Source organism: Crotalus tigris, unplaced genomic scaffold, assembly GCF_016545835.1.
Source record: "Crotalus tigris isolate CLP2741 ecotype Arizona unplaced genomic scaffold, ASM1654583v1 scf7180000018882.255253, whole genome shotgun sequence".
Classification (NCBI taxonomy): Eukaryota; Metazoa; Chordata; class Lepidosauria; order Squamata; family Viperidae; genus Crotalus; species Crotalus tigris.
Window position 1 is genome coordinate 87794 of NW_024097255.1, and position 26380 is coordinate 114173.

A 26380-nucleotide genomic window follows, 5' to 3' on the forward strand; every position below is an offset into this window, starting at 1 on the left:
TCTTCTTTTTAATAAATTTACAGACATTTCTAAAATTCTGTTTTTACTTTGTCATTATGGGGTACTGAGTGTAGATTAATGAGAAAAAAATGAATTTCAACAACTGTAGAATCAGGCTTCAGCATAACAAAATTGATAAAAGTGAAGGGGGTCTGAATACTTTTTGAATGCATTGTATATAAAATTACCTTCCTTTTATGTTGAATCATGTTATTGAGAAGGGGCGTTGTCTTACCTGAACGCCTTTTCTCAGCAGGATGATGTAGAGTCCAAATGGATGGGTTCTATGACGGCCTTCCTGCCTGGCAGACTGGGTAAAAACTTCGGCCACACCCCTTCCTTTGGGCGTGACCCCAGTTTTGACTTAGGCGAGAAACTTTGTTGGAATTAACCTTGCAGCTCTTTATTATATCTTTATTATATCCCTGCCTAGACCTATCCTCTGGGTGGGCTTGGACTCTACATCATCCTGCTGAGAAAAGGCGTTCAGGTAAGACAACGCCCCTTCTCCAGCAGGATGACTGTAGAGTCCAAATGGATGGGACATACCAAAGCCCTCATGTCCCCCTGGGAGGGAATGTCTAGGCTACCGAACTCTGAGCAGATACGACCTGTTGAAGAACTCTTCTGCCAAAAGCCGCGTCTGCTGCTGCTAGGGAGTCTAAACGGTAGTGTCGAATGAAAACCGAAGGTGAGGACCAGGTTGCGGCCCTGCAAATCTCTTCCACCGGAGCTTGCGTTAGCCACGCCGCAGATGTGGCTGCGCTCCGAGTTGAGTGGGCAGTCACCTGAGTGGGTGCTGGCAAATCCTGTGAGACGTAGGCCTGCGCTATGCAGGCTCTGATCCACCTGCCTATGGTGGAAGAAGATACCTTCTTTCCCATAGTTGATGGTTGAAAGGACACAAATAATGCTTCAGTCTTTCGGAAAGCCGAGGTGCGTTTCACGTAGAAACACAGTGCTCTCCGTACGTCTAGCTTGTGCCATCTGTGTTCTAGCTTATGTTTGGGTCTTGGACAGAAATCAGGAAGCGTAAGTTCCTGAGATCTGTGAAAGGTGCTATTTACCTTCGGGATGAAGGTCGGGTCTGGTCTAAGAACGACCCTGTCTTTGAAAAAGGTACACAGATCCTTCCTTACTGACAGAGCTGCTAGTTCTGAAATTCTCCTTGCCGAAGTAATTGCCACAAGGAAAGCTACCTTCAGTGATAGGTGATGGAGTGAGCATGTTTCAAGAGGTTCGAAGGGTGCAGATGTCAAGGCTAGAAGGACCCTAGGCAGGTTCCAGGACGGGTACCTGTGTATGACTGGGGGCTTTGTGTTAGACGCCCCTTTTAAGAAGGCATTGATCGCTGGATGTTGTGCTAGGGAAGTTAAGTTGTCGCAGGAGAGTACGGTTGAGAGGGCCGATATCTGTCTGCGGATGGTATTGACTGACAGGCCCCTATTAAGACCCTCCAATAGGTAGTCTAGGATATTGGGGATAGATACTGCGGTCGGGTCTAGGTGAAGCGAAGCGCACCACCTGCAGAATCCCTTCCATGTAGCGTCGTAAATCCTATTGGTGGACGCCCTTCGTGATGCCTGTATGATCGATATCACCCCTGCAGAATAAGATTGTTTAGTTAAGCTTTGCCGCTCAAATGCCAAGCGGCTAGTTGTAGCCACTGGGGATCTGGGTGTACAAGCTTGCCCTGACTGAGTTTTACCCTGTCCGGGGGAATCCTCCACGGAGGTGATATCGAAAGGTCCACGAGGTCGGCAAACCACGGGCGCCGTGGCCAGTGAGGGGCAATGCAGACCATTTCTGCGCCCTCCAGGATCATCTTGCGTATGGTTGCCGGTATTAGTGGCAGCGGTGGGAAGGCGTACAGGAGTTGCGCCGGCCACCGGCACCTGAGAGCATCCGTTCCCTCCGATCCCGGGGACGGGAATCTGGAGAAGAACCTGGGGAGTTGTGTATTCTTGTGGTGGGCAAATAGATCTAGGTGCGGTTGTCCGAACCTCCGGGAGATCTCCTCGAAGAGAGCCGGGTCCAGACGCCATTCCGACTGGTCCACCTTGGCTCTGCTCAGGGAGTCCGCCTGGGTGTTTGTTTCCCCTGAGATGTGTTCCGCTCTGATGGAACTCACATTGGCTTCTGCCCACCGAGCCAGAACCAATGCTTCTTTCATTAGTTCCACTGATCTCGTTCCTCCCTCCTTGTTTACATGTGCCTTGGCTGCTACATTGTCTGTAAGCACGAGGACGTGTCTCCTCGTTACTAGGTGTGAGAAATGACGGAGGGCCAGGTGTATGGCCCGGAGCTCTAGCCAGTTGATGCTGTGTGACAGGTCCTTTTGACCCCACTGGCCCTGTGCTATCTGGGTCCCCAGATGGGCTCCCCATCCGAACAGGCTCGCATCTGTCGTGAGCGTGACCCTGTTCGGTTCCCTGAATATGCTCCCCTTGAGTGTCATGGGGGATAGCCACCATTTTAGTGATTTCATCACCTGTGCTGGTACCAGCACACTCCTGTTTGAGGTGCTGAGGTTCCTCCTCTGGTAGGGTAGGAGGAACCACTGCAACTCCCTCGAGTGGAGCCTTGCCCATGGGATGATGCCCATGCAAGATATCATCTTTCCCAGGAGCTTCGAGAGTTGTAGCAAGGGCACTCTCCTGATCTTTTGAATTTGGTGGATTAGCTTGGATATGCTGATCAGTCGCTCCTGGGAAAGGAATACCCTGCACTGTGACGTGTCTATCACCGCGCCCAGGTGTTGCAGTCTCCTTGAGGGAATGAGGTGGCTCTTGTTTAGATTGACCGAAAATCCGTGCCCCTGTAGGGTTCGGATTGTGGTCTTGAGATCTGTCCTTGCTTGTTCCCGAGATCTGGACTGAATCAAGATGTCGTCCAGATAAAACTGGACGCGAACCGGAATCAACCTGAGATGGGCCGCTAGTACAGCTAAGATCTTTGTGAATACCCTTGGTGCTGACGACAGTCCGAAGGGTAATGCCCTGTATTGGTAATGTCGCCCCGCGTAGGTAAATCTGAGGAATTTCCGGTAGCTGGGGTGGATGGGGATGTGTAGGTACGCCTCTGTGAGATCTATTGAGGATAGTAGATCGTCTTCCCTGACGCTGGCTAGTATGGACTTTAAGGAGTGCATCTTGAACCTCCTGTACTTTATGAAATAGTTCAGGCCCTTCAGGTCCAAGATTGCTCTCCACCCTCCTGATGTCTTTGGGATGACGAAGAGGATAGAGTAAAATCCTCTTCCCTCCTCCTCCTTTGGTACCTTCTCTATGGCCTGAATTGACAGGAGGTGGACTATAGCCGAAGTTATCAGCCTCGTCTTGTGTGCTCTTCTGGAGATGGGACATCTGATGAACCGGTTTGGTGGGGGAGAGCAGAAGTCTAAGGTCAGGCCATGTCTGATCGTTTCCAGGACCCAGGAGTCGGTCGTGGTCTGCTCCCAGACCCTGATGAAATTTCCTAACCGACCCCCAATGGGAGTATCCTGTTTGGCGTCACTTGGTGCGTTTAAAGGATCTGCCTCCCGCTCCCCTATATGGGCGTCTGGACTGGAACTGGCCCCTGGCTCCCGGGCTCTGGCGATCCTGGGTTCGATCCTGTCTGGGGTAGAAGGATCGTGAGCCTCTGGGCCAGTCCCAGGATTGCCCTGATCGAAAGGGCTGCCTCCATTCCCAGGGGCTTCCTGGGCGGGAACCCTGTCTCCGGAAGTCCTGACTGCCTCTCCTGTCTAACTTCTTTGATGGGTGTACTAGGATTTTTTTCTTGTCTCTGCCTTCGCTGACATGTGGGTCCAGAATGGAACCAAATAGGTCTACTCCACTGTATTTGGACGTCGAAAGACGCCATTTGGACCTCAGGTCTGTCTTCCAATTTTTGAGCCATAGTAGCCTACGTGAGGCCACTGTGGCCGCAATGGATCTAGCCGCATACTTTGTTGCGTACAGTGAAGCGTCTGAGACAAATTGCGAGGCCGCGAGGAGCTTGGCCAATGTTTGGTGTATTCTGACCTGGTCTGGAGGCACCGTGCCTTGCAGTTCCCTCAGCCACATGATGCTGGCCCTCGCGAAGAAAGATGAGGAAGTGGCTGCTCTGGCCGCCCAGGCTGCAGCCATATGGGAACGCCGGAGTGAGTGTTCAAATTTCTTCTCCTCAGGCCTCAAGACCTCCGCCATGTCTCCTGGAATCGCGGAGGTAGAAAATAATGAGATTAATGGGTTATCGACAGTGGGAACCTCTAACATGTTAGAGAAGGAGGGAGATAGGTTGAAAAGCTTTCTTTCCGCGCTGTTTGGTGCCGGTGGGCTTGCAAGTGAGGACCATTGTTCCTCCAGCGTGGTCATGAAGACCTCCGCACATGGGATGTACTTATCTTGTGGAACCTTTTTGGCAAACAGAGGATTGGCCTCCTTGCTTGTTGAGGGCTTCTCATCCTGTACTGATGTTAGGTTGACTGTGGAAACAGCCTTTACCAGGAGTGATTTTAGGAGCGCTGGGTTAAAGAGTCCAGAGCTCGTTGCCTGCTCAGGTGCCGTCTCCTCGTCCTCCGAGAGGGGCATGTCTGACATGTCGAGGTCCACTGAGTCACCCTCTCCCAGTTGAGAGGAAGTTTCAGAGGTGCTGGTAGGGGGTGGCCTAGCCCGACCCTTACGGGGTGTGTGAAAGGCCACTTGTCCCTTAGAAGCCATGAACTGGGAGAATGCATCCTGCATGAATGCATGGAATTGTGCCGACCAAATGCCCTCCTGCGCTTTGTCGTTAGAGTGAGGCGCTGGGGTGCGGTCGGGTGAAGAAGCTGGTGAGGAGGGGTTGGAGGAGTCTAACTGTTCAGTTTCCCCAGGAGGAGACCAAGTCTTAAGCACTTCCTCGGCAGTAGGGTCTGTGCTGGGTGCCACCGCTGGGACAGGGGAAACCGAATTTGTCCCATTGGCATTGGTTCTCTGTGCCCTGCTAATTTGTCTTTCTAAAGCCAAATGTCTCCTCAAAGCCTCTCGCTCAGCCGTTTTAGACTGTCCCTTCTGAGAAAGGTGTTTTGTTTTAGCTTTCTTCTTCCCCCCCACCTCAGATTCAGAAGATCTGCGTTTTTGTTGTTGCTGTGGGGGGGACAATTGAGGGACCTGTGTGACTGAATACGAGACATTGTCTGCCATTGTGCCAGACACCCCGAGTAGGTAGTGCCTGGAGTGGGGGACAGGATACGCAGACCAGATGCAGATGTTTGGGGCTGAGCCCTCCTCTGCCTATACAAACAATGGCCGGACAGACAGGAGTCTTTGGACAGAAGATCCTGCAAGGCAGTGACTAAAGGTCACTATAGGAACAGTCAGAGAAAAATACTCCTCCTCACCTCCTCACTTAGTCCAGAGAAAGTGCAGTTTATACCTCTCTCTCCCCCTGTCTGTGGCTGTGGCAGCAGACCACGATCAGAAAGGTTCTCTTCCTTTTCCCTCTTCCTTCCTCCTGTCTCAGTTTCTTGCGATAATCCCGGATTTTAGCTTAAGGGCTGCCCCTTTGTCTGCAAGGGAATGGAGTCCGGATGGCCCCGCCCCCAAGGGAAAACGGCGGGAAGGTCCGTTCGCTCAAAATGGCGAATGGGGAAGAAACCACGCCTCCTAATGTTAGCCCGGGAATCCACGAGGTTCAAACAATGGCGGATCTTTGACTCTGAGGGACCGCGCCTCTCCTCTAAGGAGAAGGCACTTCTAGCGCTGGTTCTGCCTCTCGCGCCGCTCCGCTGGTCTATGCCGAGCGGCGCCGCGGTTTAGCCGCTTTCCGCGCGGCTCAGCTGTTTCGCGCTGAGCGGCGCCTCGTTCTATCGGCCCCAATCACGCTTTCCGCGCGGCTCAGCTGTTTGGCGCTGAGCGGCGCCTCGTTCTATCGCCCGAACCGCTCAGCTGTTTGGCGGCCCCGGAGAGCGGCGAGCAATCCGGTAGTGAAACCCCCGCCCCAACAGCTGCTCGGTGGGCCGGTTATCGGCGGGCGAGCGATCCGGTCCGGCTCCAAGCCTCCCGTTAGTCCCTGACGCCCCACTCACGAATCCGCCGATCCCGGCTGCCTCTCTCGAGTCCTATCCGCTGCCAGACAAATTTTCGTTCAACTGGAGGAAGAGGGGATTCCCTTTTTTTTTTTTTTTTTTTTTTTAAGTTAAGTTAGTTTTGTTCTGAGAGCTGCTTCTCGCACTTCTACCAGGCTTCGAGACTGAGTCAAAACTGGGGTCACGCCCAAAGGAAGGGGTGTGGCCGAAGTTTTTACCCAGTCTGCCAGGCAGGAAGGCCGTCATAGAACCCATCCATTTGGACTCTACAGTCATCCTGCTGGAGAATTCTACCATCATTGCCCTAACAAAGATATCACCTCAATATGAACTCTGAAATTTTCTGGCACATACGGTTAACTTTGCTTTGTGTGACCTATCAATTCAGGACCTAGTCTTTAATAGTAGCATTTTGCATTTGGAGAAGATTTTGCATTATCAATTTTCCTGCAATATTAAATAGCCTCTACATTTTGTAAAATATGAGACAGTAAACTGTAGTGGGCCCTAAACTCAAAGAAAGCTATTTCCTGTACCACAAGATACTATATATTTTTATTTATATATTTCAGTAAACTATTGAAAGCAAACAATTAATATATTGCTCATGACAAAAAGCACATATACAAATATCAAATCTTTTTGTACTTTGTACCAGATATAGCACTCTGGCACAAGAAAAATAAATGTATGCAAATTCCCTGAAATGTCACAGACAGACTCAACCAGAGTTACAGATGCAATCATCTAACAATATAGGCGACAGAGATGGACAGGCCAGTCCAAGACTTTCTCTGCAAATATCAATCTGACACCAATTCCCCAAACAATGATCTTGGAGCCAGTCACTCCCATTCAGCCTAAACTTTCCCAGTGTGTTACTTCTAAAGAACTGTCTATCTCCCAGAAGAAAGGGGAAATCTAAATGTGATTAAATACAACAGGAGGGAGAATTGGAAATACTTGATTTCATGGTACTGCATTATTTTCAATTCAAAGTAACCTTCCCTGGTATGTAAAATAACCAGATGGGACATCTAATTTTGACTTTATGTTCAGGTATAACGAGTACCCATGGAATCATTTTCTAAATTGATGCTTTCAAGTAAATGTTTCCTGAGGATTAACATAAATAAGGTAATATTTGTGTTCATTTTTTAATTTAAGCACATTTTACATACGGTGACTATTACATATTAAAAACATAGTTAATAAAGAAGCTTTATTTTTATTAATGAGGTAATTAAAAACCCAAAAATTTCTTACAAGACTTTTCACTTACATACATGCCCTTCAGTTCAGTGGATGCTTGTTGGAAAGCTGGCATCATTCTTTTGCAAACTCCACACCCTAATACAAGATATAAGGGAAATAATAATTACTCTTAAATTTATCTACAAAGTTCCTCCAGCCACATGCATGTACGTGATTGCAGAATGAAGGATTTTTCATTAACGGTTATGGATCATAATTATAGTGACCCTATGCCCTTTATTAAACCTTTCACAAAGATGCCCTTTAGTTTTATTTACTTTTCATAAACCTGCTTTTGTCCTTTATTTTGGGAATTTAAATTTTATTGATACAAATAGTACTTTGTGTTAAAATTATGGAAATCAAATTGTTTTTTTTAATAAATGTCCATATATTATTTGATATTATATATATATTGTAAAAGTTTTTGTGAAGTTTCTCTTAATTTTTGATTCCTTGATCACTTTATTTTCCTTTGTAAACCAAAGTTACATGTCATATCATGTTTAAAAATTATTTTATTATTATGAACATTTTCAGATTTGTCCCTTTTTCAGGTTTATCCTTTATTTTTTTCAGTGAAAATATGGTCAGCATAATCATACTCTACAACGCCAGTCTAGTGCACATGGATAGATGTTTTTAACTTCCCAGTTCAATGGGGGATCTAGAACCTATTTCTCTCTGCTCCTAGTCTTGCACCTAAACTAGTACACCACACTGGCTTTTATACTTTCTGTGTTCATATGTTTTAAAATGCATAAACGTATTCCTGACTTGCCAAAATTATTCCTGAGTTAAGCATTTCTCTTGACCTCTATATACTCAAGTGTTCAGCAATCAAAAACCTATTTCATAATATTACCTTTCTTAGATTAATTCCAAATGTGAAGTGAAAAAATGGAATAGAAACTTTGGAATGAATCTACGTGCACCAATGCTACGCAATATACTGAATGAAACGGTTTTTAGAAAAAAATCAATTTAGAGTGCATGGGGGTATTAATGTAGCACCTATCTGCAACTTTTTAAAGTCGCTGTATCTTTTCTGGGGCTTGCATGACAGGCCTCTTCACCTGCTACAGTAACTTTAAAGAGTTGCAAACAAATGTTTAGTTTGTATCCTGGACATTTTGAAGAAACTTTTTAGAAAGGAATCCAAGGTCTTGCACAGATCTAATGCACACATGTGATCTTACAGAGAAATAAATACAAACACCACCCATGCTCAGTATTTCTACCCAAAATAACATTTGCACAGTTGAAAGTAACCAGTACAAGAAAAATATTGCAAAGACAGCTAGTAATTGGTGGCCATATTTGAATACATTTATCCTTAATTGTAACAATTTTCAAAGCTTTTAACTATTGCACTGGTTTTTCAGCCGGGGCGATTTCCAAAATTTTAATTACTAGCACAGTTTCAATTAGCTTCTTAGAATATAACAATAGTAAATTTAGCAGCTAGAAACAGGAGCTGATTCAATGACACTGTTGCATCATTGTATAGGAATAATGATCAATAAACCAACAGCAGGACTACTTGTGAGAAAAACTGTTGGGTTATCTTCCCATTTTCTTTAAGAAAGTTAAACCTTTTGATTTGACTAGTTGGGGTTGTCACCAAAAATAGGGCAATCTGAGATCAATTCTGCCAACATTAGCTCTAGAAAGCTGGAGATTTATACAGAGTAATTTACTGGAATATAGTGCCATCTATAAAATATATTCATGATCAATTTTAATTGTATTTTTAAAAATATGTTTATAGAAATCCCTTGTAGTATTCTCATTTTCCTTCCAGTGAGGAATTAAAAGATTAGAGGAGTTTTGGACAGGTTCTACAGCTACAGAAATGTCTTATGAATAGTTTACTAAGTGAATATTTGAAGTTGCAATAAAGTCAGTCCCAGAGAAGACTGTAACCTTTAGAAAGCAAAAGTCAGACTTCCTCCCAGATATAACTTTAAATATAAGATAAGGTTAAAGTCATTTAGACAAGCAAACTAGACAAGGCTCTGGCACGGGATCTACCTTCTACTGATAATAGTTTTAAGATGTTTAGCCTGGAAACTGTCCAATGCTGATATGGGTATTTTCATACTAGCCCAGGTCAGAAAATCCTAGCTATGGGAGAGGATTCTCAATCTGCTATGATAGTTTTATATACTGGAGGAGGAACTACTGAGGCAGGAAAGTCAGATCAGAGAGTCTGTTTATTTCATCTGTATCCACTGATATAAAAACACAGTAAATTTCATGTACCCAGTGTTTTAGAATTGGTTCATAAAAGCAGAATTTCTGGACTAACAGCAATATATAAAGACCTTTTTTTAAAAAAAGAAACCCTCTAGCTCAAAATCAATTAGGTAGTTGGAGTTATGGATGCATAGAATTTTATTTTCAGATCCATTATTTCTATTAGCCATATTTATGTTATTTTTAATACACTATTGATCTGTTTGCTCCAGTCTATTCATCTTGTTAATGTTTGCTGTACAATTGCAATTTCCTTTCTCTGTATATATTTGTGGCTTTGCACGCACACATATCCTCTTGTTCCTATTGCAATCTGCAGACTCCATGCATAAGCAACGTAGAGTCTACTCATTTGATTAAAAAGGAATTTATCTGAAGCATTTTTCATCGTACTAAGCAAAAACCAGTATTGCAGACCCAGTGTTACTTTGATTACTAAGGAGCAGTAACCTTCAAAGAAGATCCTCCATTAGTATCTAAAAGCATTTGATAGCAGAGTCTGAAGACAGATTTTTCATTAAAAGAGAGGAAAAAGTCAAGTCATCTGGCAGCGCTTGCTAGAAACTGGCTAGTTATATGTATAATTAGGTTGCTTGAAGGAGAAGACAATACTCATAAAATCTAGGTGTATCACACTAAGTGTTCCATTTTTTAATGTTGGGTGAATGAAATTCAACTTTTGGAGATGAAGATTGGCGATTAAGATCTAAATTGGCTCATGTTAAATAAATAAAGCCAGAAGAATTTCACCAGCATTTCATGTAAAACAATCACTTCATTGGGTTTAATAGATTTCCTATTGGATCCAATCCAGATTTCCTATTTTTTGAGTGAAAAAAATTATTTAGTATGAAGAAGTCAACTTAGCGAAACTTTTATACTACAAGCTGGATGCTAATGCAGGCAAAAAGGAGAGAGATCATTTTCGTCCATCTTTTTTCCCCAGCACCTGGCATCACTTCCAGTCTTGTTTCTTAGTACTATGATTCCAGTATTGGATTAGCTGCAAGGGGAGAAAGTAAAATCCACCTCCCCATCTTGCCCACAGAAGCATCTGTTTCTTGGAGATCTACTTCACTTAGAACATAGAATAATAAGATTGGAAGGGACCTTGCAGATTTTCTAGTCCAACCTCCTGCTCAAGCAGGAGACCCTATACCATTCTGGACAAAGGCTGTCCAATCTTTTCTTTAAAACCTCCAATGATGGAGCACCCACAACTTCTGGAGGTAAATAGTTCCACTAATCATTCTCACTGTCAGGAATTTTTTCTAGCTTGAATCTCTCTTTAATGACCTTCTACCAGTTACTTCTTGTCCTGCCCTCAGGTGTTTTGGAGAATAGGTCAAGTCCTTCTTCTCTGTGACAGAAGTACTGAAAGATTGCCATCATATCACTTCTAATTCTTCTCTTAGTTAGACTAGACATACCCTGTTTCCTCAATCGTTCATCTTATGATTTAGCCTCCAGATTTCTTATCTGTTGTTCTTCTCTGAACTCTCTCTAAGATCTCAGCATCTATTTTGTATTATGGTGACCAGAACTGGATGCAGTATTCCATTTAACATCATTGCAGAATCAGAAACACCAGAATCTAAAAACATACTTGGGAGGAGAGATTTTTCTTCCCTAAAAGAATGTAAGCTTTGATCATATCCAAAAGAACAACATAGAAACGAGTTATAAAACCATGCTGGGGAAACCTGCTTAAGGAAATGCCCAAACTGAATGACTCAGTTATACTTTGTAAGAAAGTAATTCATAGTAGAAAATAAGTTATTTGCTAGTGAGTAAAAAAGAACACTTTTCAATACCATAGCCTGAAGGAATTATTTATAAGACTAAAGCAAACATTATAACTTCAACCAACATAAAAACAGTGGTCAATTGCAACACATGCTGTGAAGCAGAAAACAGCCAGGCTTTTCTGAGATAAATCTAAAATTTACAAAGAGCCTGCAGAAGTTTCAAGAACAGTACTGAAGAGTAAATATGCGTGAAAGACAAATATGCTATGTCCTAGAAATAAACAGTATACAGCAAAGATTATTTAAGAGCTCATCGCCTTAAAGAAAAATTGTAGGTTTTTCCCTTTTTACATGGCATTTCAAAACAACCATTCCACATATATCTGCCGTGATTCCCCATATATATAGCCAATAAGCATGAATTGATTTTCATTCTGCTGGTTCTTGGCTCTCTTGGTAAATGGCTAGAATGCCACTGTATTCAGCCCTGACAAGGTAAAATCAACCCTTGCAGGTAAATGGCTTGTTAAGGAGCAATGTAAATATATTAGGTAGCATCTTCATAACAATGCAAAATATTTTTGCTGAGGAACACCACATATATATTTAATACAGTTATGCACTCACTTTCAGATTTCTTGCAATCTGATTCTATACTTCTTTTTTTTTCCTTTGTTACAAATTCATTTCTGGAACTTAACAAAATTACTCCTATTCAGTAACATGTGGTAGTTCATCCCTTGCTAGCAGAATATAAATGGCATGCACTGATAAAACACAGAGATCTCAATGTTTTTCATTACTGAAATTTAAAGCAGCTTTTGCCAAGCTGATATCTTCCAGATGTGCAGAGTACAACTCTTCTCATTCTCAGCCCAGAAGTGGGGCTGACCTTGTTAAGAAATTTGATGTAAATTTGATATGTTCCCTAAACACACAATAGATCTATACAAGATTTGAGTCAGAAATCTGGAGAAATGTGTTCTTAAGGGCATGTAGTTATTTCACAGTGTGTGTTAGGTAGCACCAATGGAGTCAGGGAAAACACTATTATTATTTTTTGTGACTTTGCCAATTTCATGTATGGCTACAAAAGAAACTCAAGTGAGATTATTATTTCAATACATTTTGAAGCCACAGGTTTCCTGTCAATACTGTATCACTTTTGAAAAGGGAAATGTAGAAAGAATTCATTTCTCTGATTACCTATAATTCAAGAATGTGAGTTACTTTGGTTAAAGAACATTATGAAAGAAACTCCCAATTTTTCTAAAAAAAAAGGGGGGGCTGGTAGAACCATGAAACACATATGTTCAATCATTTTCCTAGGGAAGATGACGCTTAGGCTTTAACTTTCAGATCAATGTCAAACAGAAAATTGGAGATTATTTTGGTTTCCATTTATTCATCTTGATTATAACTGGAAATGAAGATTCATAAGTTTCTTTTTTCTCCTGATAAAAGCTTAATTGATGGTTTTGGCCCCTTGTTACACCATGAGATATTACAACAAAGACAGGTTTGATGTCATTAGGATCAGAGTTAAGGAAATGAATTCTTTGATATGTTTTTGATATGCCTGCAGTCCTAGATCCTAATCACTCACAATGAAAAGCCTTTATTCCTCATAGAGGCTATCAGCTAACAGAAGAAAAAGATGTCCATATGGCCAACAATAGTAAAGCAGGTTATTCAAAACGCCAACAGGCACAAATGTACCTAAATTAAAAAGACAAATATGCCCACCAATTGAGTTTGTCTTCTGGTGACAGCATCCATGCAGTATTTTTTGTCAGCCTTACAGCTGTAGCTCACCGCTGGTTTATATATATATATATTTTTCCAGCTTCCTAATTTAGCCAAAAACTCTGAAATTTCCAGATGGTCTCTAATTCACGTAGGCATTAGATTACATGAGATCAGCTTAGGTTGGCTATTACCCAATAAATTTGCAGGAGCAATTTTCTGGTATTTTTACTGAGGAACAGGGGTGTGGCAGGCATTACTTCAAACTTGAGAATGGCAGAGATTAGGAAAAAAAATCTATTGAATAGTTACTGCTGTTGCAGGGAGCTCTCCAAGGTATCACAGTATTTATTTTTGTTGGTTCCTTTTTTAAAATGATTGCTGGTTGGGACAGGATATTATTTTCTTGACATGGCCAAGCCATTTTAAGAATAATCGCAGGCCAACATAACTGCAGATCCTTAAATTACAGCAGGAGCAAATGGGTATTCCAAGAAAGTTTAGTATATCTAAGAACAGTCTGTACACATTGAAAACTTGAAATAAATTTGCAAGGTCCACCTGAACCTGAGTATTCATTTTTTTGCATAATTTTAGCAGAGAAAAAGAGTAAAAGAGCATCATTTGAAATATTTTTATGCTACACTGCTATGTTTGTGGTGAAGTCTGGAATAAAAACTGAAGAATGAAGAACATCAGATGCAGAATAATGAGCAGATAGTGAATGTGTGTTGTCAGTTCTCTATGAACAAATGGAATAATTTAACAGAGGTACACAAATATCCGTAAGGGGGCTACCAAATTTTTAAAAATACTGTATTACTCACAAGGGGCATAGAACATCAGCAGAACAGGTTTATCTTCTTTCTTCAGAAGTCTTTTCAGTTCCTTAAAACCAAAAGAGAAAATAAAAAAGATGAGATTTAAGAGTATTTACTCCACATATTTTAGCTAAAATTCCAACAACTATTGGAGCCATCTTATAGTACTGCCAAATAATTTGTGATCTGATTAAATCCTCAATTAAACAGCTACAAACAAATGGATGGTTTGTTATCAACTAGGGCTCAAACACTTCTTACTGAAGCTTCTCACACTTAAAATTGCACATTTAAAAGTACAACCAAAATGTGCAATCAATTCCAATATTAGAAACTTCATTATGACCACCTTTGGTGTTTACTTTCAAAGTACTATTACTAAGAGTGCCCTAAGACCATCCTTGAGGTCTCCATATAATCAGACTAACTGGATAAATCAACTAAGCTTATTACTATTTCAGTATGATCTCAATGTGCTAGTGCTACCTGTACAGATTTTTATATTGGTATTGAAAAGTTGTGGATTTGAATTAGGCATTACTATGCCAATTTAGCAGTCTAGAAATGTAAAGACAGACTGCATTGGCCATTTCCAAGCAAGCATGTAAGGCTTATGAACATAGTTACAAAACTCAGTCAACCATTTGTATCTAAGGATTATATTGTCAGCAATTGAAACTTATAGTTTAACTCTCTCCCAGCCAGACACATCAATAGGATCTGATGTTGATTGCAGTGCAGCTCTGCCTCTTATACACATTATGAGACATCTTAATTCATGTGCACAAGGTGTAGGCCATGCCTCAAGACAGGATGATGCTATTTCCAACATCTGTATGCTCTTGATCTCACTCATACAGATGTATAGCCCATATAGCACCAACAAATCCTAATGTTTTATTGATGAATAAATCCAAAACATATTAAAGAGTTGGCTTTGCACTTGTATTTAAGACACTTAAATGATTGATAAACTCTCTTTTAGAATTAGCTCTTAAAAACACAATGATGAAATTTAAAACCATGATATATCAAACAACCAGCTGTGATAAAATTAAAAATAATTCAGTCTTTAAATTGGCTATCTAGGTAGCACTTCCACAACTGAGACTTAATTTAATTAAAGCCCTTAGGTCTTGTCATTAGACCAATACCATACTTCTTGGATTAGAAGCTTTGATAAGGCCCATTAGTTGCATTTATTATTTGAATATTTGTCTTTTGCAATATTCTTCAAATTTTATTAATTGTGCTTCCTCCTAATTGTAAGATTTTTTTATTGTAAAATTTATTTGTTATTCACTTAAGAATAATTTGTTTAGCAGCTGTTCAAAGTTACAACAGCACTGAAAAAAGGGACTTATGACTGGTTCTCACACTTATGAATACTGCTGCATCTCTGCGTCATATGAGTGTGATTTGAGTGTTTGGCAACACTCATGCATTTACAATGGTCACAGCATCCCATGATCATGGGATCACCCTTTGCAAGTTTCCCAATCAGCTTCCCACGAGCAAAGTAATGGGGAAACCAGTGGAAGGTTGCAAATTGTGATCACATGGTGTCTTGCTTGACAACCACAATAATTTGCTTAAAACTGCAACCAAGATTGCTGGAACTGCTGTTGTAAGTTGGTGTGGTCATAAATTTTGCTTAATGACTGTTTCACTTAGCAATGGAATTGCCAGTTCCAATTAAGTGTAGGGTTAACTGAGGATTACCTGTAAATTGACAACTTTCTAGCATATTTTAGGATTAAATTTCTTCCCTCTGTGATTTTGTTTTGGTTCTTTGCTTTCTCAGCTATATAGAGAAGACTTTATAGGACTATAATTTTATTGAAATAAATACTGCTTCTACTTTCTCTTGCTTTTCATCTTATTGTTCAACAAAAAACACAACTAATAATTTAAATTGCTAATGTACAATTCATAATGGGAAACCATCATGCCCTATATAAATAAAATACAATAATTTGGAAGCTGCTATGCAGTGGATCCTTAATGGCACAAAAACCTAACATAGAAAAAAAAATACTTCTGACTGTAAACTAATCTGTTTTTCTGTGACATTATAATTTAGCAAATAATGTGTACAGACATACAGCAGGTGAAGACCTATTTAATGTTGGCTCATTTTTGCTACCATTATTGAATTATCATACAGTTCAAAATTCAAACACATTCAAGAATCATGATTTGTTTAATGCTGAAAGCAGAAAGTTCTAGTGACTAGTCCTACCCATGGACACAAGAAGGAAAAATATAGAAGCCACAGAAACTATGCTAAGATAAAAGTGTTGATATTATACAGACCATAAAATTTATTATTCAAGGGCTGCCATACAGCAGACTACATTATTTTAAAATAAGATCAAGAATCTCTGGATGAGGATTGTGTATTCAGGATGTTTGTCAAATTCTTTTTGAGAATGCAATTGAACAGAAAAAACAACTTGTTTCCTTTAGCCAGAAACCAATCCAAGGTAATAGGAAGACACCAGAATAGTTTTTTTACAGCTACCATGTTGAATGGCAACATTTTAAATTGAAAATAAGCCCTAGAGAACCTGCAACTGAGAACAGAAAGGTGTACATTAAAAATTAATCTTCTGACAAATGTGAATGTCAAAGTAACTGTTGTTAATACTGGAATGAAAACTAAGAAACTGAAATGACTATGAATACTAGCAAGAGAGTAATCAATCAAAATTTAAAATTGATTAGAATGGAAAGAATAATAGACACTAGAGAAGCAGCAGCAAGTACAGCAATGTTAGGTTTCACAATAACGGAGCATAGAACAAAAATAGGATTGCTTGAGTTCATCTAAAAATATTCAATGCCCTTGCCAAATTTGTCCATATTAAATACCAAAAACTGTTTCCTCTAAAGTCAAAGAACTTTCTAATGACCCTTAAGTGTCCACTAGTCCTAGAAGCAACATATACTTCTATATGTTGGCTGTGGTTTATATTAGAGCTTTGAAAACAATACAATTAAAGCACCAAGAGAACCAAACACAGAATATATTAGTGCATTGTTATTTAAGAGCAACTGAGACACATAGTCAACTTTTGCGGACTATCTGGGCGAATGGGTTACATTGCTTAATTAGTTTTGCTCCATGACATGACTTATTTCAAGCATCTACAGCAAGTCATTTTTTTACAATCTATATAAAAACATTCAAAGTATACCTGGGTTCCCAATCAGTTAACAGTTTGATCCATTTTTTCTAGGAGAAAGAGGTTGAGTGTCTGTGTAACAGTGCAATACTTTGTATGAACATAGGAAACTGTTTTGTACTGGCAGATTGTTAGTTGATTGCCTTCGCTGAATGTCAACAGATTTCTAAGGTTTCAGATGTATGTTTGTCTCTCCCAACCCTATCTAGAAATGCCCAATGTTGACTGTGAAACATTCTGCACGTAATTCTGCACATTTTCATACTTACTACAAACGTTTCCTTTCATCTCAGTCAGAACCTACCAATTATTTGGCTAGGCTTTGTCGAGGCAATATTATTAGCTAGAAAGCTATTAAGCTCCATAATCCCATTCTGAAGGCATTAGTGCATTTTATACCAAGACAATTAGAAGCTGCAGTTTTCAAGGACCCTTCAGTCAAAGAAGTCAACATAAATTTAGTCACTCATAGTGGCAGCTCAAGATGAAGTATGTTTTGGAGTAAGGTTCATGCTATTATCTTAGTCGATTCTGAAATAAATCCATAGCTACCATGAGATGGTGCCCAATCAGGGTGTCAGACCCCTCCAATGTATTTGCCTGCATATTATTGCTTTGCCTATGTATTCATTTTCAGGGTCTGCCATTCTGGTGGGAGAGGGCCTGTTTGCTTGGGGAATGTATTTGCCTAGCTCTGCTCTGTCCTCTTTGAAACATCCTCTCTTCGTGAGAAAGGAATGTGAACTGAAAACATCTGCCTTATCTCCAGCTTCTCAAAACAACCTGGCACCTATGGATTGGCTGAATTTCAACCAGATAGTGGGAGGAGTTGTAAATGGGTATTATGATGTAACCTTTTGAGTGCAAATTCTTCAGACCTTGCTTTGCTCTCCTGCTATCATTAACTCTCAATAAAAGTTCCTTTTGAAACAATGCCTGTTTCAAGAGTTCTGCTTTCTTGGGAGATCTAAGTGAGGCAGGTCCTTACACAGGGTCTCCATTCCCATTCTACTGATCAAATATTCTCAATCTATTTTAGCTTGCAGTGCTTTCATTTTGCTAAACTAGCTCTCTAAATATGCCAGAATAAAAATTTCCATTCCTGATATTTATTTATATGTTTCTTTAAAATGTTAATTACAATTCAAGGGAGCTTACCTTTTCACTGTCAATATGAACAACATCTTTGGCTTCAGGATCTTCCTCCCACAATGGAGCTCCTTCAGGATCCTTTAGAAAGGCAACCAGTGACTAGAAAGGAAGACACAGCCCTTTAATCACAACTACAGTAGACCTGTCAAATGCTGTCTTGGTCTTTCAGAGACTAGAAACAGAAATATTTGGTCTGCTTTTACTACCAAGAGTTTTAAGGAATTTTGTCCCGATATGTTTGTTTTTAAAAACAGATTCAGAGTACTGAACCCAAACATGACAAATTTTCAGTAGAATTTTTAGAAGAATAGATTAGAATTGGGAAAAGATCATGCTGAACATCTGTCTGTCTGTCTGTCTATCTCATATCACATTTATATACCACCCATCTCATCTATGTGACTCTGAGCAGTTTACAATAAAAACAGTACAAAAATAGAAAAGCTACTAAGTCACTATAGGCATCACCAATTCTACCTTGTGAGACTATTCTGAGGAAAAGGACAAAGAAAGTGAACATATATAATTCTATGGTAGAAAACTAAGATAAAAACCAAATGTTGTACAACAGAAATATCTGATTACTAAAAAGTTACAAACTATCAATGTGCTAAAATGGCACCAGAGTATTTCTTATAAACTGAACATTAAGTAGGATTTCAATCTCACCTATATCACAAGATCAGTGTACAAGTTATACTGCAGACTTAGCAGATACATCTTTCTCAATATACTATATAGCTGTGTGTCTATTTTTTTAAATTAAATGCTCCATCATTTATTTATTAGACTTCATTTAGGAACTCAGACTGATATAAAGAGCACTGTCTCTCCTCCTTTTCTCCCCACAACACTATATGATAGGGCTATTAATAAGAGTATCTCTAGGACATAAGGTAATCACAATTTTTTTTTCTAAAAACAAACATAGATGCCACAGCCAAGTATTCTCTGTGTATCTCTTCAGTGGACCCTAAAATCATGAAAACAGACAAATGGAAATTAGCAATTGTAGAAAGTAGTACAATAGGAAGGTTATATTTTGCTTCAAAATAAGATGTGGTTTGGCTGCTTTTTAGTGCATTATATTTTTGGTCTGTATTTTTGTCTTGAACTTAAGAGTGTGATGTTTGATTTATCTGTATTTTATGACCAACGTGCCTATTCTTCGGATGGTGTGTGTAATCTATGTTGCCCATTTTAATTTTCTAGCAAAGGATGACTGAGATATATGGTAGGTGGAAAGTTTTCCTGTATATGCTGATATTCACTGGTCTGCTTTTGTGGAAATGCATGTTTTGTGACTAATCACGCCATTCTGTATGCTTGTCTACAATATATGTGTAACATTCCAAATGTTACTCAGTCCCCCACAACAGTGTGGGGCAGGAAGGCATGGTGCTGTTTCAATCCAATGTATACAAGCAATTTCTTTGCATTGAAAAAGTATGACACATTACAATGCCTGCCTGCCTGCCTTCCTTCCTTCCTTCCTTCCTTCCTTCCTTCCTTCCTTCCTTCCTTCCTTCCTTCCTTCCTTCCTTCCCTCCTTCCCTTCCTTCTCTTGCAAACAAAAACTGTTCTGAGTATCATTCATGTGAATGCAGGGAGTCACATCCAGTTATTTAGATGCACTGCACACACCCTTTGGCTTTCTCTGCTTATCCGCAGCTTTATCAGTATAAATTTTCCTCGGGGCAGTCCTGAGGGACAGGAGGAACTAATCTTTCAAGTGTTAAAGAAACTGGCTGCATTATTTAGCTTCAGAAATTCCTGCATACCAAATCCATGTGCTAGATATGGGATCTTTAACATAGAGGCCACAAACCTTTTTCTTGGGACTCCAAACTTCTTGATTATTTTAAATAAATTCTCTTTTAATATAAAAATAATTGGATACCTAGCATGTTGCAAAATTCCCTGTACAGTATTCAATATAAACAGAACTGAAAAATACTTCATTCCTGGAGTTACAGCAGAAGAGGCAGCATTTTGCTATTTTCCCAGTTTACTATTCTCTGATACTTAAACTCGTTTTAAAAAACAATGGGAGATCTAAAGCCAAGGAAGTTTCTACAATCCAAGGTTTATAAGGCAAGCTAAAAGCTGAGGAATTAAGAAAAAAAAATGCTGTACAATTTCTTTCCGATCTGACTAAGAGATATGATTCGGATGGGACAACTATTTAAAACATTTAGATTTTGTGATTTCTTTCCTTTATTAGCAAGTCTGCACATGGATATTTACTTTCACAATCATATCCATTTCAACAGTGTTTCCTCAAGTATGAAAAGAAGCTCAGACTACATATGTTTTTTTCCATAAAGTAACCATACTTATAGGCCCCATGATCTGTTGTTGATAACTGGGCCACTGAACTTCATTAGCATGCACTCTGTTTCAGCAAAAACATTGCCAATATAAAATGGGCTAGTTTTTATGTGTAGAAAACAATAAAGTCTCAACAAAGATTCATATAACTGTGATTGTGGGTGAGTTCCTCCCAGCTCTGACCTTGCTAATGGGAGTCAAAGCATTGAGTACCTATCTTACTGAGTTTAATGAGGTAAAGGTAACATTTCTTTCACCTTGCATCTGCAATCTAGTAATCTAGATTTATCACAACTTCTAGATCTCTTTTGGGTAATTTAAGAAAAGGGAACGCTGCTTAAGAAATCATTTTCAAAAACCTAGAAGAAAACGTATGCATCCATTCAGAGGAAACTGCTGAATGTTTGAGAGGAAACTTTGAATCTCCACTCCTCTTAGGCATAATCTTACATGAGTATAAAAAGCCACCCTGGGCTGCAGCCGGAGAAAGAAAACATGTTTAAAATACAAAAGAGCATATGTGGAAAACTTTGTTTGTTCTTGCTGATTTGACACAAAATGAAGTGTTGAATCTATTAACAGTTTAAAAACAGCACACGCAAATTAAAGGCAAGAGCACAAACAGCAGGATGAACTGGAGAGGATTCTCTTCAGAGAGAGGAGAGCGATTTCAAGTAAAATAAAGGTTTGATCCTAGACTAAGTCATATAAAACAAATTACATTTTTAAAGCAATCTCTGTTGAGTTATTGAAATAATTGTTTTTGTCCCTCTGTTATTGATAAATAAACAAATTGTGAGCCTTAAGGCAGGGAATTGTTGCTTTAAAATTGTTAATAACAAATACAACTGAAGATTCTAATGTGAGTTTTCATATCTTTTATCAATAACTTAGACAATATTTATTCTGGAGCCTAATTTTTAAAGTCTTCAAAATTTAATTATGAAGTAGAACCTGAATAGCTTTCCCTAATGTCCAGATATAAGTGGACTGCAATGTTCAGAATTCCAGTAATCTCAAAGAACAGCAGGTTGCAGAGAGCTGACGTAAAAAGGTTATAAGAAAAACAGAATGCATTGAAATCAGAAAAGGTGACTGCTGAGCTATTTTTGTTTTTATCCACATGTACAGAATAAAAAAGAGAGGAACTTTAGCATACTGCTCAGCTGCATCATGCAGGACAAGATTAAACCTCTTTTTTTGTTGTTCAAAATCAAACGAATTTTTCGACTAGAATATTATGTAAATTGAATAAGCTTGACTTAATCTGCAGAATCTCTTTCTCTTTGTGAATAAAATCTTAAATTCAAAAGTTAACAATATATCTCAGATACTGGTTGCTTAGCATTAGCAGGATGAGACAGCTTTAAGGTTCAAAGAATTCGTCTACAGCCAAATTTCACCATGGGTGAGATATAAAAAGGAATGCCTCCTGGTAGGCATAACTGTCACATAATCTTGCAGATGCGGTCACTGACACGATTTAACAGTTGTTATAGAGCAGTGGTGGCGAACCTATGGCACGGGTGCCAGAGGTGGCATTCAGAGCCCTCTCTGTGGGCACGCGTGCCGCCGCCCCAGTCCTAGGCCTTCAGCTGGGTTTTATAAAATCTTTTCGCTTTAGGCCTCTGCCGCCATGTGCAAAAAAAAAAAAAAGGTTCAATCCACAGTCAATTTCAACTACTTGCAGGAAAAAAAAAGATCTGGCAAAGTCGGGATTGAACTTTTTAATCCCACCCAGTCTACTGTTACCACTGCAGCCACACCTACCCAATGGGCCACACCCACCCAATAGGCCACATCCACCCGGCACCCGACAATGCATAAGTGGGTTTTGGTTTGCAGTTTGGGCACTAAAAGGTTCGCCGTCACTCTTATAGAGTCTAGATAATTATTTTAGGAAGGTTCATTCTTATTTCTGTTGAATAATCATTAGAAACATCCTGCACACCACTTATAGCAGAACAAATGTTGGAAGCTTGTTTCAAGTGCCAGATAAAGAGCCCCCGTATTTTTTTTCAGCTGGATTTTTTCACCATCTTGATTTAGGCAAAACGCTACTGTAACAGCTACCATCAGTTCCATCGATAGACGTTTTGGATTGCTTTTTTTTTTTTAAGATCTGTCAGCAACATTTTTGGACTTTGTTCTGGACCTGCATGATATCTGTATTAGTTGAGGAGAAGGCTATATCTAAGCACTAACTAGTCTCTACCTGGCTTTAGTCTAGCTAGTAAGTGTTTGGTAAGAAAATAATTATCTTCTCTTTACAAAAGTAAGTTCTTTTTGATTACTGCTGGGTTGGATATTTCTCCTCTAGAATTGCATGGTTTAGCTTTAGCATGCGTTCTGTTTTAGAATATAGGTAATTCTTGCTTAATGAATGAACATTCAGCATTCAGCTTCCATTCAAAGTTACGGTTACGCTGAATGAATAGTATTTAAGCTCAGTCCCCGAGGTCACATGATCAAAATTCATGTGCTTCCCAGCCCACCCCACTTACAACCACAGGGGCACTTCAACTGCTGAGAAAGCACACATTGGCTGGCCCTATGCAAGGCAGCTGCTGGCTGCACCAGGCTCTCTTTTTAAGGCTGCTTGTAGTTTTCTCTGAATAGCATATGTCGTTCTTGCAATGCTTCAGAAAGCCTTCAGAAAGCTTCCAAGGCTTTGCACAGCCCTAAAAGAAGGCTATATCTACATTCTCCAAACTGTATGTATCATTTGTAATGGTATGTGGGAATGGCCTGCCTCTTTGGAGGTGGGCTTGAGATGCTGCCTAGGGAGCAGTCAGATAAAAGAGAGCTTAGCCCGCAGCTGTATAGCAGGCAGAACAAAAAGCTCAAGAGGGACGATCCTTAAGTTCTTGGGCTGTAAAGGAGATGGAGGAGAATTGTACTTTCAAACTTGCAAGATTCTACCAATATAACTTTACAATAAAGTAGAATTGGCTTATTTCAGTGTTTCCCAAACTTGACAATTTTAAGCAACGCTGGCTGTGGAATTCTGGGAGTTGAAGTCCACATGCCTTAAAATTGTCACGTTTGGGAAACACTGGCTTATTTGGTCAGGTTTTATGTCAGATCTGTCTGGCAAGGTTGATATCGTACTTGTGATACTTTGGAAAGTCTTCAGAAAGCAGCAGGAAGAAACTGGCTCTTCCTCCTGTCTCCCAAGGTCATTTTCACTTAGCATTACAGCCTACCTTGATAGAAGCAGAAGATCACTCAGCAAGCAGGTCTACTGCCAGACAGGAAGTTTAGAATTGCTGCCTGGTCTAAATGAGCATCTCTTTCTGAAAACTATTTATTCTCTTCTCCCTACAGGAATCACTGGGATGGGCCTATGTCACTCTTGCTGGCAGTCCAGCTGGCGGGATCCAGGAGAAGGGCCTTCTCTCCCATTGCACCTGCTCTCTGGAACGTTTTGCCCCCAGAGTGAGGTTGACTCCAATCCTTCCAATTTTCCATAAGAGCCCAAAGACCTGGGAGCCTCACAATGGAGGGGTTGATCAATTAACAACAAATCCCACCTCCCTCCCATCCTGGGTCTTTCCCTCTCCATCTTTTAACTGGGCTGCTGTATTTGGCTGTGTGTAGTATTTTATTAATGCTTTTTATCTTTGTTCAGTTTTTATTTTGTATAAGTGTAAGCCGCCCAGAGTAAGCTAAGATGGGCGGTTACTAAATTTTATAAATAAATAAATACCTAAATAAAGTATAAGAAAGAAAATGATGTGGCAAGAATATTAATAGGAAGGCACTTCAAAATAAGCACGTAAGAATATGTAACGTAAATCCCCCAAAATATAACCGAATCTGCTGACCATATTGTGAATTACTACTGTTTTCATATACACAAAAAAAACTACGCTGAAAAACCATACACTTGTTATGTTTTTATATCCATACGTCATTTTTTTTACTAAACTTATTCAGTGACACAATCAGAGAGCTAAAAAAATTAATGCATTGGAGTATCATAATTATTTAAAACAGTTAAAAAGTTCAAAGGATAACAGCTTTAGTTCTTGCTTGAGAGAATAAAATAGAACCCACAGAGATTTGAGCCATTCCATGCAAATCTGTTTCATTATTCTACACCTCTTACTCTTAGGAAACCTCTCCTGATGTCAATTAAAAACTACTTTGTTATAATTTTTTTTTGTCCCATTGTTTTTGGAACTACTCTGCTCTGTTTGCTTGTCCTTCAGATATTTGAAGGTAGCTATTATGCCTCCCCATAGTCTTTACTTCTGCAGATTAAGAAAATACCACATTTCTAAATATTCTTGACAAGTTTTTTCTTCCAGACCCATTCTAATCTAGCTCAGTTTCCTTCAGATATGCTCCAGTTTATCAGTCTCCTTTCTAAAACGCAATACCCCAAATGGGATGCAGTATTCTAGTTATGGTATGATAAGTAAAGAATACAGCACTGTAGAACAGTGGCTTTTCTTGATCCTGAGGCTATTCCTTTGTACATGCAGTCTAGGTAGCACTGACTTTTCTGCAACTGCATACAACTGTTGCCTCATGTTCTGCCTGTGATCCACCAAGAGAGGGGTCTCCAACCCCCGATCCATTACCTATTGTGAACTGGGTCATGCAAGCGGTGGGCAAGCTCACAAAGCTCCTTCTGTGCAACCGGCGGGCACGTGCACGAAACCATCCCCTCCCCCATCCTGCCGCCACTGCTGCTGGTCCACAGAGCCAGAAAGGTTGGAGACCGCTGCACCAAGACACTCAGATTTTTTTTCTGCTCATGGTGAAATAGTACTCCATTACTATAATTACCTGCTGATATCTCTCTCCTTCCAGGAATTAATCAATTCCCCTTTTAAAGCTATCTGAGGTTTATGTGTATGAAGTAATTTATTCTGTCTGCTCTGAATCCAAAAATGTTTGCAAACGCAAACACTTGCTCTGTGCACTTTGCATAATTTTATAAGCTGCTTTAATGTTCCCCCTTGGTTAACCTTATATTTGCTCAATATAAAGGAGACTAAATACTTCAGTTGTCCCCCACAAAGCTGCTTCTGTAGCCTCTATATCAGTGGTTCTCAACCTTTCTAATGCCACGACCCCATAATACAGTTCCCCGTGTTGTGGTGACCCCCAACCACTTATACATCACCGGGTGCCAAGGGCGTGGCCAAAGAAAAGGGGGAAAAAATGGCGGACAGCCTTGTTTGGCGACCCCCGTGAAATGGTCGTTCGACCCCAAATGGGGTCCCGACCCACAGGTTGAGAACCACTGCTCTATATACTCTTTTCTGCACCTTCTCTACCTTTTAAATTTTTGAAAGATTAAAACACAGGTAGAACATTTCATAGAAACTTAGAAAACTGATGGCAGAAAAAGACCTAGTGGCCCATCAAATCTGCCATTTGAGTTATTTTTTTAAAAAAAAAATCTGTCAGATGACGGACATGTGTTTATCTTAAGCATATTTAAACCCCATTACTGACAACTGACCACTACCTCCACTAGAAGTTAGTTCCAAATTTCCCCTACTCTTTCTGTGAGGTAATACTTTCTAACATTACTTTTGAACTTCCCTCCTGTCTGTCTGGAGTTATGCCCCTGTGTTCTTAATTTTTGCTTAGTGTTGAAAATATTGCTTTCTAGAACCTTATTCACACGCTTAATATATTTATTGGTTTCAATCTTTCAATCTCTTTTCGTTTGGCTGCATACATATAACTCAGTTCTTCCAATCTCTCCTGATATGATTTGTCTCTCAGAGCTTGTACCATTTTTGTTGCCCATCTCTAGACTTGCTCAATCTTGTCAATATCTTTTCTTAAACGAGGTCTCCAAAACTGGGC

At 40.0% G+C, this 26380-nt stretch overlaps 1 protein-coding gene across 2 annotated transcripts in view; it reads right to left on the reverse strand.

Moving 5' to 3' along the window:
* Positions 1-26380, reverse strand: part of PDIA5 (protein disulfide isomerase family A member 5) — a 208743-nt gene that overhangs the window by 75112 nt on the left and 107251 nt on the right. For both annotated transcript variants that reach the window (XM_039357247.1, XM_039357246.1), the window contains exons 6-8: positions 18224-18316; positions 13884-13944; positions 7332-7399 (exon numbers count right to left, since the gene is read on the reverse strand). In XM_039357247.1, coding sequence (XP_039213181.1) covers positions 7332-7399; positions 13884-13944; positions 18224-18316 — 222 coding nt within the window. The remainder of the gene's footprint in view (positions 1-7331; positions 7400-13883; positions 13945-18223; positions 18317-26380) is intronic.